Source organism: Nicotiana sylvestris, chromosome 9 (assembly GCF_000393655.2).
Source record: "Nicotiana sylvestris chromosome 9, ASM39365v2, whole genome shotgun sequence".
Classification (NCBI taxonomy): Eukaryota; Viridiplantae; Streptophyta; class Magnoliopsida; order Solanales; family Solanaceae; genus Nicotiana; species Nicotiana sylvestris.
In genome coordinates this window covers 182708719-182726025 of record NC_091065.1, presented here as the reverse complement: position 1 = coordinate 182726025, position 17307 = coordinate 182708719, and the positions used below count along the sequence as shown (strand labels likewise).

At 36.1% G+C, this 17307-nt stretch overlaps 1 protein-coding gene across 1 annotated transcript; it reads right to left on the bottom strand.

Moving 5' to 3' along the window:
* Window positions 1–6330: 6330 nt before the first annotated feature.
* Window positions 6331–16756, bottom strand: LOC138878687 (uncharacterized). Its single transcript, XM_070158374.1, has 5 exons — window positions 16566–16756; window positions 16429–16521; window positions 15963–16098; window positions 15408–15535; window positions 6331–6430 (listed from the first exon to the last, which is right to left on the bottom strand). Exons 1-5 carry the CDS (start codon window positions 16754–16756, stop codon window positions 6331–6333), a joined length of 648 nt encoding a protein of 215 aa, XP_070014475.1.
* Between the last annotated feature and the right edge of the window lie 551 nt (window positions 16757–17307).

Sequence of the window (17307 nt, the reverse complement as noted above, 5' to 3'; positions counted from 1 at the left end):
AATCTGCTAAGGAAATCTGGGAAGCTCTCCAAACAGCTCATAAAGGGACAATATGGTAAATCAATCTAAGATTGACATGTTAACCATAGAGTACAAGCTATTTAGGATGAAGGACGATAAGGCCATTCAGGATATGCACACTCGCTTCACATCTATCATCAATAAGCTTTACTCACTTGGAGAGATCATCCCCAGGAACAAACTTTTCAGCAATCTCAAGACCATTGATGCAAAGGATCTTCAGGAGCTGACCATTGATGAACTTGTCGGCAATCTCAAGATTTATCAAATGAAGAAGAAGAAGGATAATAAGAGAAGGGAGCCCAAAAGGGAGAATAACCTGGTCCTCAAGACGGACAACAATGACTCGGGTGGTGAGGGTGCTGATATGGCCTACCTGACAAAATGGTTTTAGAAAATGGTTTGCAGAAATAAAGGCATTCCAAAAAGGGGCAACTCCAGCAAGCCAAAAGGTTATGACATATGTCATAAGTGCGGAAAGCCAGAACACTTTATCAAGGATTTCCATATCCTCAAGTAAGATCAGTACAAACACAACACTGATAAAGCAGCTAAGAGGAACCAGGTTCCTAACAAATGATTCAAGAGAAAAGATGTCGCTGACAATGTTGTGAAACAAGCTTTTGTTGCATGGGAAGACTCTTCCAGCAAATCTAAAGAAGATGATGATCAAGGAAGTAGCTCCATGCTGGCAGTGGAAAGTAAAGCAGCTGGGTATGAATCAATCTTTGCCCTGATGGCAAAATCTGACGATGGTGAAAATGACGATGATGATGACGAGGTAAACTTTCTAGATGTGCAATGAAATCTAAAGTCCTATTCTCCAAAAAACCTTATGTCTTTGGCAAATATTTTAATTGATGCTTATTATAGTCTTATAAATGATAAAGATGCATTAACTGTGGAACTAGGAGAAGCAGAACAGTCAAGAGATGATCTAGTAGTTGTTGTGGTAGACTTAAAGGAAACGATTAAGACTTTGAAGAAAGAAAACGATGCCTTAACTGGAAAAAATTGCAAACATGGAACATGAGAGAGATGATTTAGTGGTTGTGGTGGTCGAACTAAAAGAGACCATTGAGTGTGTTAAAAATGAGAAAGAAGTTTTAACTAAGAAGGTTTCTAACATTGAGCATGAGATAGATGACCTATTAGTAGTGGTCATAGACCTAAAGGAAACAATTGAGGAATTAAAAAGGGAAAGTATGTTTGGGAACACTCAAAAGGGAAAGGAAGTTGCAAGTGAGACACACATTAGGCTTGAAAATAAGTTAAAATCAGTGAAGTCTAGTCTGTGTGCCGAGCTTGAGAAAAACAGATAACTTTAGGAAGATCTAGGTAAAGTGAAGAGTGACCTAGAAAAATCTCTTAAGTGGACCTGGTCATCTGATGCAATCACTACTATGTACTCAAACAGTGGGGGAAACAGGCAAAGAATTGGGTTTTAAAGGGAAAAGACTCCTTAAAACCTTCATAGCAAGTACGTTACTGTACCTGATAACTGGCTCTGCACTCACTGTGGTAACACTTAGCACTTTAAGGAAAACTATAAGGCTAGATTTCAATCTCAACAGAAAAATAAAGTTTTTGCTGAAAAGGTAACTACTACTAGGGAACCTGGTCGTTTATATAAAAACGTGTGATGCCTGCTTGGGCCAAAAAAGCCCTCATTCACCCCTTTCCTCATTATAAGGGACCCAATCCTAACTCTTGATGTCAATAATGGTACATGGATAGCGGCTGCTCGAAGCACATGACTGGAAGTACAAATGATTTCCTTTTATTGAATGCCCTACAGGGTGGGAGTGTATCCTTTGGAAATGGCAAGAAGAGATACATTATGGGAGTTGGAAGGATCAGGAAGTCTCTCTCTCACTCAATTGAAAATATGTACTACTTGAACGGGTTGAAGTACAACTTTCTGAGTGTTTCCCAAATCTGTGACAAGGAAAACAAAGTAGAATTTGTATCCAAGATATGCACAATCACTAATCTTGTAATTGGTGAAGTGGTGTTAGTGGCCAAAATATACAAAAATATCTACGTTGCTGACTTTGAGTCCTTGCAAAATGGGATCTCAGCTTTCTGAGTGATGTTGATGATGATGTTGAACTATGACACAGAAGGTGGGTCATGCAAGTTTCACGTTGTTGAAACAATTGGTCAAGAAGGACCTGGTTCGTGGTCTACCCAAGTCAAAATTCAAGGATCACAAGGTGTGTGATGCATGTGTAAAAGGGAAGCAAGTCAGATCCTCTTTCAAGACCAAGAAGGAAGTTAGTACCTCAAGATCTCTTCCATATGGATCTATCTGGACCTATGAGGGTGCCAAGTAGATGAGGAAAGAAGTACATCTTTGTTATAGTAGACGACTATTACAGATTCACCTGGACTTTGTTTCTCAGAACCGAGGATGAAACCTTTCAAGTGTTAGTGGCATTTGTGAAGAAGATCTAGGTGAAGATGAGCCATAATGTAGCATGTATCAGGTCTAACCATGGGACAAAATTTGATAATACCACATTTGACAAATTCTGTGCTGAAAATGGCATCACTCACACTTTTTCAGTTCCAAGAACACCTCAACAAAATGGTATTGTGGAGAAGAAGAAACGGACTCTTGAAGACATGGCAAGAACAATATTGATTGACTGTGGCATTGCAAAAGGTTTCAAGGTAGAAGCTATCAACATTGCATGCTACTTGGTGAACATGTGCATGATTAGGTCCCTTCTGCAAAACTCCATATGAACTGCTGAACGGAAGGAAACCTAAGCTGACACATTTAAGAACATTTGGCTGTAAATGTTTTGTCCTCAACAATGGCAAGGAAGCACTTAGAAAATTCGATTCCAAAAGCGATGAAGGAATTTTTCTGTGTTATTCATGACAAATCAAAGCCTATAAAGTATACAACAAAATAACTCAATGTGTCGAGGAAAGCATACATGTGATCTTCAACGAATCTCATCACCCATATGGAAAGGATTTGAATGATAAAAATGAGCAAGATGAAGAACAGTCAATTGTCCCTGGTGAAGTCATTGACATGAAAAATGGAAAGGTTGATATGATGAGCCACGTTGAGGAATCAAATGAAGATGGTGCAACCATATGTCCAATTGATGGAGAGGAACCTGGTCTCTCAATCATAACAATTTAAGGCGAGAACGGAGTTGTCAATGCTGTCCAAGACACCCCGCATGCTGAGATAAGAAGAAGCCAAGGATCACAGTCTGAAATACCTGGATCCTTTAATAATGAGACTTAGGTGTCTAACTGGAAGCACAAAAGTTCACACCCTCTTGAAAACATAATCACTCCTCTTTATTCAGGAATTCAAACCAGATCAAAGACAAGAAACTCACTTTCCTTCTCAGCCTTTATCTCTCAAATAGAGCCCAAATATATCAAGGAAGCATTGAAAGATGTACAGCTATGCAAGAAGAGCTCCATCAATTTGAGAGGAATAGTGTATGACACCTGGTTCCATGACCTGCTGACCGAACTGCTACAGGAACCAGGTGGGTATTCAGAAACAAAATTTATGAGTTTGGAAATACAACAAGGAACAAGGAAAAGCTAGTAGTTCAAGGCTACAATCAAGAAGAAGGGATTGACTATGATGAAACTTTGCTCTAGTTTCTCGAATGGAGGCTATCGGAATTCTCATTGTCTTTGCATCTCATATGAAATTTAAATTGTCCAAATGGATGTCAAAAGTGCATTTATGAATGGTTTTCTAAAGGAAGAGGTCTTCATCAAGCAACCACCTGGATTCGAGAATCATGAGCATCCTGAGCATGTCTATAAACTTGACAATGCTCTGTATGGGCTAAATCAGGCTCCTCGCACTTGGTATGAAAGGTTGTCAAAAATTCTTCTAGAAAATAGTTTTGCAGGAGGAAAAATTGAGAACACCCTTTTTTTGAAGAAACGAGAAAGGAACCTACTCATTGTTCAAATTTATGTTGATGACATCATTTTTGAAACAATAAATGATTCTCTGTGTGAGGAATTTGAAAAACTCATAGGGAGTGAGTTCGAAATGAGCATGATAGGAGAACTCAATTTTTTCTTGGGTTTACAAGTGAAGCAAACTCCCAAAGGACTACTTTTGAGGTGCCCGAATTAGACGTGTTCGACTTGTATCAATGGGATGGAAAGGAGTTGGATGAACAAAATCAGATATTAGATGATGTTCCCTAAGTTGATGTAGAGATGAATATTGCCAAGCCATTAGCAGCAGCGATGGAATTCAGTGCACGAACATTATTATGTTGAAGCCACGGCCATGCTCAACGTTGACTAGTCAGTATCTGGTAATTCAATGCATGTACACTATTCTGAAGTGGCTGATTTTGAGAAGGAACAAGGACAACAAGGTTGTGCTGCAAATAATGAAGATACAGGTTACGAGATGTTGGAGCCAAATGAAGCATTTCAACTAGCTCCATAAATATTTATTATAGTAGATGTATGAATATGATTGAGCATGAGAATATTTCAACATGTATATGTAGTAACAGCTTATGTTAGCTTGATGTTCGGTCATAACTCCTCAAGAATTTTGCCGTTGTAGTGTTTTTGAATGAGAAGCCAACTGCTACTTGGCTTTCCTCTGTTATTGCACGTGGAATTGAAGATACTTTCTAAATACAGTCAAACCTCTCTATAACAGCCTTGTTTGTTTCGAAATTTTTTGGTTGCTATAATGAAGTGTTGTTATACAACAAACAACAACAATCCAGTAAAATCCCACAAGTGGGGTCTGGAGAGGGTAGTATGTACGCAAACCTTACTCATACCCCAAAGGAGTAGAGAAGCTATTTCCGGAAGACCCTCGGCTCAAGATAATAAGAAAAACAAAAAAGAGAGAATATTAGTTTCACCACAGAGATCATAGGAAAAATAGGAACATAAAATGCAGAAGGAAAAATGCAAAACAAAAATGATGGCTAGTAAATAGGTCATGCACTGAAAAGAGAAAATAGCAAGACACGGCAACGCCCCAAGCTATTTCAGACAAAAACCCTACCAGACTAGGCTCACAACAGTACAAGGTAATACAAGACTCAGCTATCTCCTAGCCTACAACCGTAATACTCGACCTCCAAAACTTCCTATAAAGTGTCATGTCCTCGGAAATATGAAGTCTCGCCATATCCTGCCTGATCACTTCTTCCGAATATTTCTTAGGCCGCCGTCTACCTCTTCTCATGCCCTCCACAACCAGTTGCTCACACCTCCTTACTGGAGCATCTGGGCTTCTCCTATGTACATGTCCGAACCATCTGAGCCTCGCTTCCCGCATCTTGTCATCAATGGGACCCACGTGCACCTTCTCCAGAATATCAGCATTTCTAATCTTGTCCATCCTAGTGTGCCCGCACATCCACCTCAACATCCTCATTTTTGCTACTTTCATCTTTTGGATATTTGAGATCTTAACAGGCCAACACTCAGCCCCATACATCATCGCCGATCTAACCACCGCTTTATAGAACTTACCTTTGAGTATCGCTGGCATTCTCTTGTCACACAAAACTCTGGATGCTAACGTCCACTTCATCCATCCTACCCTAATATGGTGTGCGACATCCTCATCGATCTCCCCTCCCCCGTGGATAACCAAACCAAGGTACTTGAAGCTGCCTCTACTTGGGATAACCTGTGATTCAAGCCTCACTTCCACACCCACTTCCCCTGGCTCAGTGCCTCCAGGTATTCCGTCTTCGTTCTGCTCAGCTTGAAACCTTTAGACTAAAGAGTCTATCTCCAAACTTCTAGTCTCTCGTTAACCCCGGCTCGTGACTCATCAATCAAAACTATGTCATCAGCAAATAGTATACACCATGGCACCTCCCCTTGAATATGGTTTGTTAATGCATCCATCACCAGGGCGAATAAGAACGGACTGAGCCTAGAGCCTTGGTGTAACCCCATTTCAACCAGAAAATGCTCAGAGTCACCCCTTACTGTTCTAACCCGAGTCTTGGCCCCATCATACATGTCCCTAATCGCCATAATATAGGGAACCAACACACCTTTGTCTCCAAACATCTCCAGAGAACTTCTCTAGGAACCTTGGCATACGCTTTCTCCATAGAGAATATTATAACATAATATAATATTCGTTTTCGAGAAAAACTCAGGTTTTATAGTGAATGACTATTATATAGGAATGTTGTTATAGAGAGGCATAACTATAGTATATCATGGGAATGCTCTGCATTTTTAAGTTGCTTCCAAAATCTTTTTAATTGAAACCCAAACTCATAAAGAAGCTTTTGATCCCTTGAACCTCATCTAATTCTGAATTAAATTCCATCCCTCTATAGCATTTTCTTGAAAAAACTCAATAGCAGACTTTACATCACTATCTAGTAAACTTATTGTACTTAGAACCCTGAAAAAAGAGAAAGAGGAGTCATCATTAACTGAAAAACATGATATATAGTTACCTGCAAATTAACTAATTGTACTACTAGTGTTTAATGTCGAGGGTTTATCATAAACAACCTCTCTGTCTTTCCAGAGGTAGAAGTAGGGGTAAGGCTATGCACATCTTGCCCTCCCCAGATATCACTTGTGGAAAACTATGTATTGGGTTTGTTGTTGTTGTACTTCTAATATTTAATGAAGTGGCAAATTTATGATTCTTTGTTATCAAGATAGATCAGTAGTTCTGCCATCTTTCAGAACCTTATGTTAACCAATTCTATCACCTTCAGATTCCTATTACACATCATGTAGGAAGTTTGACGCATTTTACAAAATGGCTTGTGATATACTATGATAAATCCGTTTCAGCTAATCAAATTTGAAAGATACAACTGAAATTACATAAACTCCATGGCTTGCACATGTAATTTTATTACAAAACCCCCTCTATGTTCCAACTAGTAAATAAAAATATGTGTAGAAAATTATAGAGATCATTCAGAAATTTAGAGATTTCGAATTGGGATGACCCTAAAGGTCATCTTTTGTTTTAGAAGTCAAATCTGTGTTCTGAGGCCTTAAAAACCTCCTTTTATCTCTCCTCGATTTGCATGCACAGCCCGAGCGCGATTCCGGAAAGCTTTTATGTAAAAATTCGAGAAAATAATAATTTATGCCTTTAAAAGTTGATTTTAGTTGACTTCGGTCAATATTTTGGGTAAACGGACCCGGGTGTATGCTGACGGTCCCGGAGGGTCCATATTCCGACGGTCCAGGAGGGTCCGTATTTCGACGGTCCCAAAGGGTGAGTATTCAGACGGTCCCAGAGGGTCTGTAGTAAAATATGGGACCTAGGTGTATGCCCTGAATCGAATTCCGAGGTCCCTAGCCCGAGAAATGAATTTTTGAAGAAACTTGATAAGATTCGAAATGTAATAATTTAAAAGATTTGATGTTGTTGGTATCGGGCCCCTAATTTGGTTCCGGATCCCGGTACATGTCCGTTATGATATTTAAACCTTATCTATGAAATTTGGTGAAAAACAGAAGTGATTTGATATGATTCAGCCATTTGGTTGAGAAAACAGGAGATTTGAAACTATCTTGAAAATTTCATGTGTTTTGGTGTTGAATTTATAGTTCTAGGTGTTATTTTGGCGATTTGATCGCACGAGCAAGTTCGTATGATGTTTTATAACTTGTATGCATGTTTGGTTTGGAGCCCGAGGGCTCGGGTGAGTTTTGAAAATTTGATGTTGCATCTGTTATCTGTTACAGGCCTCTGATCTCGCAATTGCGAGATCAGGCTTCGCAAATGCGAGCAAAACAGGCATGGCAATTGCGAGGTCTTTATCGCAATTGCGAAGAAGGCCTGGGCCAGCAGTGTTCGCAAATGCAAACATATCTTCGCAATTGCGAACAGAGTCTGGGAAGGGGTGTGATCGCAAATGCGATCTTTTTTTCTCATTTGCGGAGGTCCTCGGTCGCAATTGCGATCATTACCTTCGCAATTTCGAAGGTAGCAGAGTGAAGGGAACTTCGTATTTGCGATTGTTCTTCGCCTTTGCGAAGCTCAGGTCGCAAATGCGACATCTGTAGTTCTTCAAAACATAACTTAGACGGGATTTTTCATTCATTCTCCCATTTTTCAAAACCTAAACTTTAAGAGGCAATTTTCCTAGGGTAAGTTCTTCCCCAAATCATAGGTAAATAATTCTTAACTTATTTCTTTCAATCTATTTCATCTTTTTACAAAATTTCAACCTAGAATCTAAGGTTTTCATGGTGGAATTAGGGATTTTTTGGTAGAACTTAGGAATTTCAAAATTTGGGGATTTAGACCTCAATTGAGATCGGATTTCAAAACCAATTGTATATCTGGGCTCGGGGGTGAATGGGTAATCGGGTTTTGATCCGAATTTTGGGTCTTGACCCAGCGGTTCGGGGGTCGATTTTTGACTTTTTGGGGAAAATGTTGGGAAACCTATACTTATGCATTGGAATTAATTTCTGTAGTGCTTATTGATGTTATTATGTTAATTATGACTAGATACGAGGGAATTGATGGTGGAATAGAGAGGTAAAGTGGTCATTGAGCTTTAAAATACCCGGTTGCTTGAGGTAAGTGTTTGGTCTAACCTTGACTCGAGGGATTAGGGATCCCCGACTTACTTGCTATGTGAAATTCCATGTGTTTGGAATATAGGTGTGGTGACAAATACCTATGCACCACCAAATTATCATTTTAGCTTGTTCCCTTCCTCGTTTCCTAATATATTGTTTTCTGCCTTAATTGCTACTTGCTCATAAATATTTTCATGTCTAATTGCTTCATGTTAACTGTTGTTTCCTCTACTGAAGTATTAATTGTTTCGCAGTTTCATTTTATTACCTTGTTAGTTAAGTTGGCTATTGGTGCTTCATGGTACACCTTGGTTGGTCTCGTTGTGTAGTATTAATTGTTGAAGTTTCACAATTGTATGGACCTCCTGTGGTTATGATTTGAGGTATAAATGTTGTGGAGGGTTTGAGCTAAATTGTGAAATACTTGTTTTTATTTTATGATTGGTACTGATATGTGGGATCGGGTTGCACACTGCAATAGGAGGAATAAGGGTGAATGTGATTGTCTGGTGGGATCGGGTTACGCGTCGCAACAAAAAGCAATAAGGGTGGACAGGTGGGATCGAGTTACAAGCCGCAACAGGAGGAATAAGGGTGATATATTGAGGAGTAATAAGGGTGGACTGGTGGGATCTGGTTGCACGCCGCAATAAGGAGTAATAAGGGTGAATGTTTATGATGTTATTGATTATATGGTGGGATCGGGATGCGCGCCGCATCAAGTGTTATTTATGTATTCTTTTTCTGCTGAGATTCATTATTGTGGTATTGAAACTCTCTTAAAGATTGGTTATAGCTGAGTATTGGTAGAAAGTCTGGGCTCTGTATTTGTTTAATGCAAGTTACTGTTATAATTCATTCTGCAATTCCTTTCTATCTTAGCATAAACTATTGCAGGTTATATATTGTTATGCCCCGCCGTAGCCTCGTCACTACTTCGTCCAGGTTAGGCCCGACACTTACCAGTACATAGGGTCGGTTATACTGATATTGCACTCTGCACTTTCTGTGCAGATTTCGAAGCTGGTAGTGGCTGATCGAGAGGTCGGTTGGTGATATTGCAGTCGGGAGACCCAAGGTAGTCTTGCAGGCGTCCGCGGACCCTGGTGTCCCCTCCTATCTTTACTTCATTTCTGTTTTAATTTCTTTGAGACAGATGTATTTTCTTTCAAACCATTTCTTGTAGTATTCATAGAATGTTCGTGAGTTGTGACACCAGTTTCTGGATGGTATCTATTTTGGCTTTCGTTAATAGTATAAGGGTAATCAGTTAAATCATGTACTTCCACTTTTATTTTCGTTGATTTAGTCTTGTTAAATTTTAATTATAAAAGGATAAAGGAAAAAGGTGAAATATTCTGTAATGTTGGCTTGCCTAGCGAGTGCAATATTAGGTGCCATAACGGTCCCGAAGGTAAGAAATTCGGGTCGTGACACGAATAAATTATTTTCCTTCAATGAGCATATAACATTATATTTGAACACTCGTTGGACTATTTAATTTCTAGGTCAAATAGTACTAATCCCTCTCCTTTTTTGTTCATTTTCTCTCTTGAATTTCAGAGGTTGTCCATATGGCAAACTATGAGGCAGAGGAATTGAATAATGGCAGTGTTAAGAACAACACACATGCAGCACGGAGCTAGAATTTTAAGTTTATGGGTTCGGTATTTTATTTGTTTGAAGTTATTGGGTACTAAAAATCAATAATATACATATATTCAATGAATTTTTTTAAGACAAAGACAAAATTCGAACTAAAGCTATTGGGTCCAGTCGAACCCGCTCCCGACACTCTAGCTCTGCCCCTAAACACACAAGTGCTCATCAATTGTCGGAATAACAAGAAACTTCTTGGTCGTGTGAGGGCATTTGATCGTCACTGCAATATGGTACTTGAAAATGTTACAGAAATATGGAGTATTGTGGTTCCTAAGACTCAGTGTTGGCCAGAGGGTAAAGCCAACGAAGCAAGGGCTTTAGGCCTCCAATATTTAAGGGGCTCATTTCTTAGATTGATAATAGATGAATTCTATGCTAATTTTTTCTAAAATATATAGAATATTTATGGTAAAAGAGTATAAGATTTTTGTAAAAAATAGGGAAATATCTAGCCAACGTGATTATGGTGACTAATAGTTAATTTACATTCTAATATTAATATTCTTTTTCTTTTTTTTTCTCATAATAAAACTTGAATTTAATGTTTTCTTTTTTCCCCTCTTACTAAGATGTCTATTCTGTAAAAAAAATAAGAGATCAAAACAACAACAATTTATTTGTACCGGATATTTATACCAAGTCAATGAATATAAGACATATTCTGATCCTTAAGGTTAATTGTTTAGTTAGGTGTAAATTCCTAGTGCGGATGAAACAATAAATAAAATTAATAATTATTTTATTGTTTCATTCTTTCAAGCATCGCAGCAACAATGGAATGTTATTTTGATATAAAGTTATCGACTTCTAGAATGAGGTTCTATTGTTCTTACTACTATTATTTTTTCCTTTAAATTTAAAATTTATTAGTTTTATACTTTTATGTCATATATATATATATATATATATATATATATATATATATATTTTAGTTATTTATCAAAATTCACACATGTCACCTGTAAAGTATGAATCAAGCTAACTCTATATGAACTTTCTTTATTTAAGGTTAAGGCTTCTTTAAAAAGTTTGATTTTAGGCCTCCAACGTTCTTAAGTTGTCCCTGAATGCTAAGACTGCTGGAAAAGTACAAATTAATAAAAATAGGTTTATCAGCAAGATGTTCCTTCGCGGAGATTCTGTCATTATTGTCCAACGAAACCCTAAGTAGAGGTGAACCGACTGTGCTTAGCCGAATTCAAAATTTAAACTCTATGGATTTAAGTTGGATATTCTAACATATTTCATTTGATTTACCATTAATTTATTGTGTTCGAACTCAATCTTTTGTACTTATTTAATTTGGTGAATTGTTAAATATATATAGAGGGTCTGAGCTAAAACTACTACTACTTTCATTATCTTGTTTTCTGACTTGCCTTTCTCTCCTTCCCTCTTATGGGTGGTAGGTTACTTAAATAGTAGCCTAACTTAACAGCTTAAACTAAAAATAATTGGCGAATATATAATATGTGTATAATCGTATATAATCAATATTATAATTTACGTACACCAGTTAGAAAATTTAAACAGTGAATCCTACATGATATTTGAGTAAAGACGCGTTTTGTTATTTGTAATTGAGGTCATTTTGTATTTAGGTATGCTCGTGTGGAGTTTCTCTTATCCGTTTGTTTGAAGTTGGATTTTCTAAAATTTGTGTATGAGCTCATTTTTTGAACTAGATATGCGGTTGTGGAGCTCTCTGCTAGTAACAATATTATACAAGGGCGGAGCTAGCCTTGAGATTGCGGATTTGGTCGAACCCAATAGCTTTAATTCAATGTTTATATTTGTCTTAAGAAATTCATTGAATATATACATCATAAATCCTAAAATTATATAAAAAGAAGTTTGTCTAAAAATCACGTCCTACTGTAACTTAAAATCCAAGCAGACTTAACATAAAATGAGCCATATAATGACTATAAAAAATAGGAAGAATTATGGTCCTTGTTACTTGGCACAACAGCCTAATCGAAAATGGCCCAGGTAAATCTTTGTCTTGCTTGGCCCAGATTGTACATAACATGAAATAAACTTTTAAACCTTTAGCTCACATTAATTATTTTAGAGAAATTTTCATAAAGCACTATCTTTTAGTAGTAATTAGGCATTTATAGATATCATTTGCTATATTACGGAATATAGATACCTTTTCTGTGGTTATAAGATGTATTTGATATATTTAAGCTATTGTATTCATGAATACAGTAGCAAAAATAGGCGTGAATCAGGAAAATACAGCTAATCAGTTGTTGTATTCGAGTGTATTCGACTGTATTCAGGGAGTGAAACATAGGATTGCAGCTGGACAGATTATTGTATTCGACTGTATTCACGGCGTGAAATAGGGGATTACACTGATTTAAAACGGAAAGTGAATCAATTAACATAATAAACTCCTAATATAACTCAACAAACTCAATTATAACACACGAATTTTGTATTTTTCAGTTATGAAAAAGATTCTAAACCGCAAAATACAAAGAAATAGATAGAATACATAGGGATACATTGAAATACAATGAGAAAAAAGACACTAAATAAAATGAAATAAATGGAATACAACGAGATACATTGAATTACAATGGAAAAAAAGATAGTGAATACAATGAAATACATAGAAATACAGCGAGATACTTGAAATGCTCTTAAAAAAGGTAACAAAATCTTCAAATTGCTCAACCCCAAACTTCAGCCGACCTATTTTAGTCGACAGTTTTCCGACGACCCATCGGATTCCGACCATGATTTCATAAGCAGCGATGAGAGAAAATTCCAAATTAATAAGGCCTACAATCCGCATGAACTCGACAGAGTCGTATATAGGTACCTCTGTCTCCGCCGTGAGATTTGTTTGTGCAACCTTGCAATATCATAGAAAATAGTTTTAGGGCCTTTTTGGTGATGCCTAAGAACTAAAGGCAAATAAAAAATCGAGAGAAGGAAGAACTAAATCTAAAAGAATTGGCAAATTGAGAGAAGGAAGATGCCTCCTCTGTCGTTGGACAAAATCGACAAAGTATTGCCCTTCTCCAGGCTATGTTCTTGCTTTAGAGTCCTTGTCGCTAGATCGGAAATTTTAATGGGATGGGGAAGAGAATAGGATGTATCAAGTAGAGAGAGAAAGAAAATAGTGTAACTGATTAGCGTATTTAGTGGCTTAGGGCTAGAAAGTAACCAAAATTAAATATTTTGCTATAAAACTTAAAAGGTATCTATAGAATATAATTTTTTTAAATGATATTTATTTAAAATAAATAATGTGTTAACCTTTATTATAGGAGGTAAAAATTCCAAACTAAGGGTTATATTCAGTTTCTACTTTTATTTTCATTTCTTCTCTCTTTTCTCACGCCATTGTTGTCTTTCTTCTTCTCTTTACTTTCTTTCGCCCAAACAGACCATAAAAAGCAAAGAGAAATTGAAATTCCTAGAAACAAAAGGTGGGAGCTTTGCAGATAAGAATCCTTAATTTTTCCCATGGATTTATTGTTTTATTTTGTTTCTAATCCCTTTCTTCAGACAAAAGGTGGTTGCAATGTACGAAATTGAAGAATAAAAGTCCACCATTGAAGGTCATTCAAGCTTCATTTTCGAAAATAGATTTTTTGAGTTTGTTAGTTGTTTGGATTGAGTGTTGTTCCCTTTGATTGAAAACATCAAAAAGAGTTCAAATTTAATTTGAAGTGATTTAGAGTAGATTTGAGCAAGATTTACGTTTTAAATTTCATAAAAGATGCAAGGAAGAAGACGAAGACAGTTTTTGTGTAATGATGTATACTATTATATAATAGTGTATATGGGTGTATAAACACCTATTATACACTATTCTATACTATTATACACCTTTATACAAGCATTTGTAGACGAACTTATTCTCCGATTTTCAGTTGCAATTCTTGTTCAAAACTAGTCTAAATCTTTATTAAATGATTTCGAATTTTATATACAACCTCCTTATACTATTTCTAACAAGTCAAAATAACAACCACTCCATATTTCTCACAAAGCCAAATTCGAAATTTAAAGCCACTTTTTTGAGCTTGTTCAACAATGGTGGACCAGTCCAAATCTTCATTAAATGACTTTAAATTTTGTATACACCCTCTTTATACTATTTTTAACAAGTTTAAACAACATCCACTCTAAATTTCTAATAAAACCAAATTTGAAATTTAAACTCACTTATTTAAGTGTGTTCAACAATGGTGGATTATCTTAAAAATCTAATTTTTACCACCCAAATGGATTTGGTCTGTTGAACTAATATTTAAGTCACAATTACTAATTCAAAAAATTAGATTATAAGCTTGAGCATTTATAAAATAAAAAAAATCGAATAGTAATTTCGAGAACCTATTTGGAGTTGGACGTTGAATCTTAACCTATTATTATTGGGCTACAACTTTGCAAAGTTAAATATAAGCCATTTAACTGCAATATATGTGTATGGGTTGTATTTCTGTGTAATTCCCCCTAAAAAAATATACCTATTAGGGTTTAGGGATCCATATCTTGTTCTACACGACATATTACTGAATAGTGAAATAAAATGAACCAAAAAAATGAATACAATTTTTATATAACAGACCTAGCTAATTTGGAATTAAAGCATAATAGTTATTGATATTCCTAGTTACTAGTTTATTTGACATGCTGCACTGTGACTCTTTAACATTTTAAGCATGTAATATACTGTACCAATCTTTGGACATATTTCAATTGAAAATTCAATGATAAAAAAATCCAAAAACTAAATTTTAAAAAACTAAAGTCGAAATCAATCTTATTAAGGGGTCGTTTGGTAGGATACATTACATAAAATAATGTATGCATTAACTTTTTTTGGTAATTAACTTTCTTTGTATTAATCACCAAAGTAAAATCATTACAAAACTATAGTCAAGCATCACATTCTGCTGACTATCTCAACTACATCATTGCAACATTAATCTACTCAAGAGGACTATACAAGCTACTACCTACTGTACTAATAAGTATTTCTGTAATTGGATTCTAGCTTTAGACTCAACTCTAACATTATAAATATAGGCTATCTCTCGAACTATACTTTCACAATGACGATATCGTTTTTCAAAGATACGATTATTCCTTTCCAACTATAACGCATAGGATGCTTCTGTGAATACCAATCTGAAGATGTTGGCATGGTTAGATTTCCCTTTTGCTTTCTTGATGATCCATTGAAGATGATGTTGCCAATTGATCTTGTTTCCTTGATCTTCTTGAATCCATTTCCATATTCTACTCCATAATTCTGTTGCGTAAGAACAATGTAAAAACATATGATCTCTTGTTTCTAATTGTCCCTGGCCTAATACACACTTTTGATCAATGTTCAGCCCCCAACTTGCTACTCTATCCTTGGTAGGTAATCTCCCATGTAACATTAACCATAGACTAAAAATAGCCTTTGATCGAGCAGAATTCTGAAATATCAAGCTCTTCCAATTCACTCTTGGTAAGTCTCCCAGTAGTTGTAGATACATATGTCTGATAGTCTCTTTGTCATCCCTTGTGCACTGAATTTGTTGTAGGACATATCTGGAAGCTATTATTCTTCGAACCATCCAAGTAGCTTGCTTTGGAATAGGTATGGTCTGAATCTGTTGCTAGTTGATGTAGTAGGCATTGATCCACCTAATCCACAGTTTGTCTTCTTTATGAGCTAAATCCCAGCAGACTTTAGCAATTGCAGCCTTGTTCCAAAGCATCAGATTAATGATATTCATACCTCCAGTCGATTTTAGAGTACACATTTTGTCCCATGCCACAAAGCTCTTTCTGATAATAGTATTGCTACCTGACCATATGCAGCTTCTACACATAGCATCCATCATCTTTAACACTTTCATAGGCAGAATAAACAGTTGAGCCCAATAGGCTTGAATACCAAAATGAGCCTAATAGGCTTGAATACCAAAAATGACAGATTTGACTAACTGTATTTGACCAGCATAATAGAGCTTTTTTGCAGTCCAAGATGAAATTTTTCCTGTGATTCTATCAATTAAGGGCTGTCATTGGATCAATGCAATTTTCTTGGAAGACAAAGGAATGCCTAAGTATTTAAAAAGCAACTCCCCTTGTACAAATCCAAGATAGTTCAAAATTTGCTGCTTAACATCCTATTTCACACCCCCAAAATACACTGAGCTTTTACCCATATTAGCTTGTAATCCAGATGCCTTTGAGAATTGAGAGAAGTATTGGTACAAGGTGGATATAGAAGTAAGATCACCTCTGGAAAAAATAAGAAGATCGTCAGCAAGCCCAATTTTTTGCACCTAGGATGATATTGAAACAACTTGTCCTTTCCCATTTCAATGAGTGATCTGGTCAAGTACTCCATGACAATAGCAAACAAGAAAGGTGAGATAGGATCTCCTTGTCTAAGACCCTTAGCAACTTCAAAAGGTTTGGTAGTTTCTCCATTAATAAGCACAGAGTAGCACAGTGTAGCTAACTGAGCATGCATTAACTATATGTATTAATACTACCTTGTTTGGTAGACTTTTGAACCTATGCATTAGTTATGCAAGCATTAGTTATACATCATAGTTGGTATTATCCTATGCATAACTAATGCATAGAAAACCATGGTATTAGCAATGCAATGTGTTTTAATGCATTCATTAGCTTAGATAAAGACAAAATTGTCCTTCAAAATTTATGCTTGATTAAAATATGCTAGTTATTATATTAATGCAAGTTTAAAATAATCCAAATAGTGAGAAATAAAATTATATCTCTAGTAAATAAATAAATACTTAGCATATTTCCTTTTTTATAAATAAATGTGTAGTTCTATATTACAATATAGGTAGACAAATAAAAAAAATTAAAACTTTTTTATATAAAAATATTTCTCATAGAGTGATGGACTGGTTTTGAGGGCATTTTTGTAAACAAGCAATTCTTTTGTGCAATGCTTTAATACATCAAACCAAACAATGGATAAGAAATATGTCAGCATAACTAATAACAACATTACTAATATACCCTATTCAGCATTATTCTTATATACCC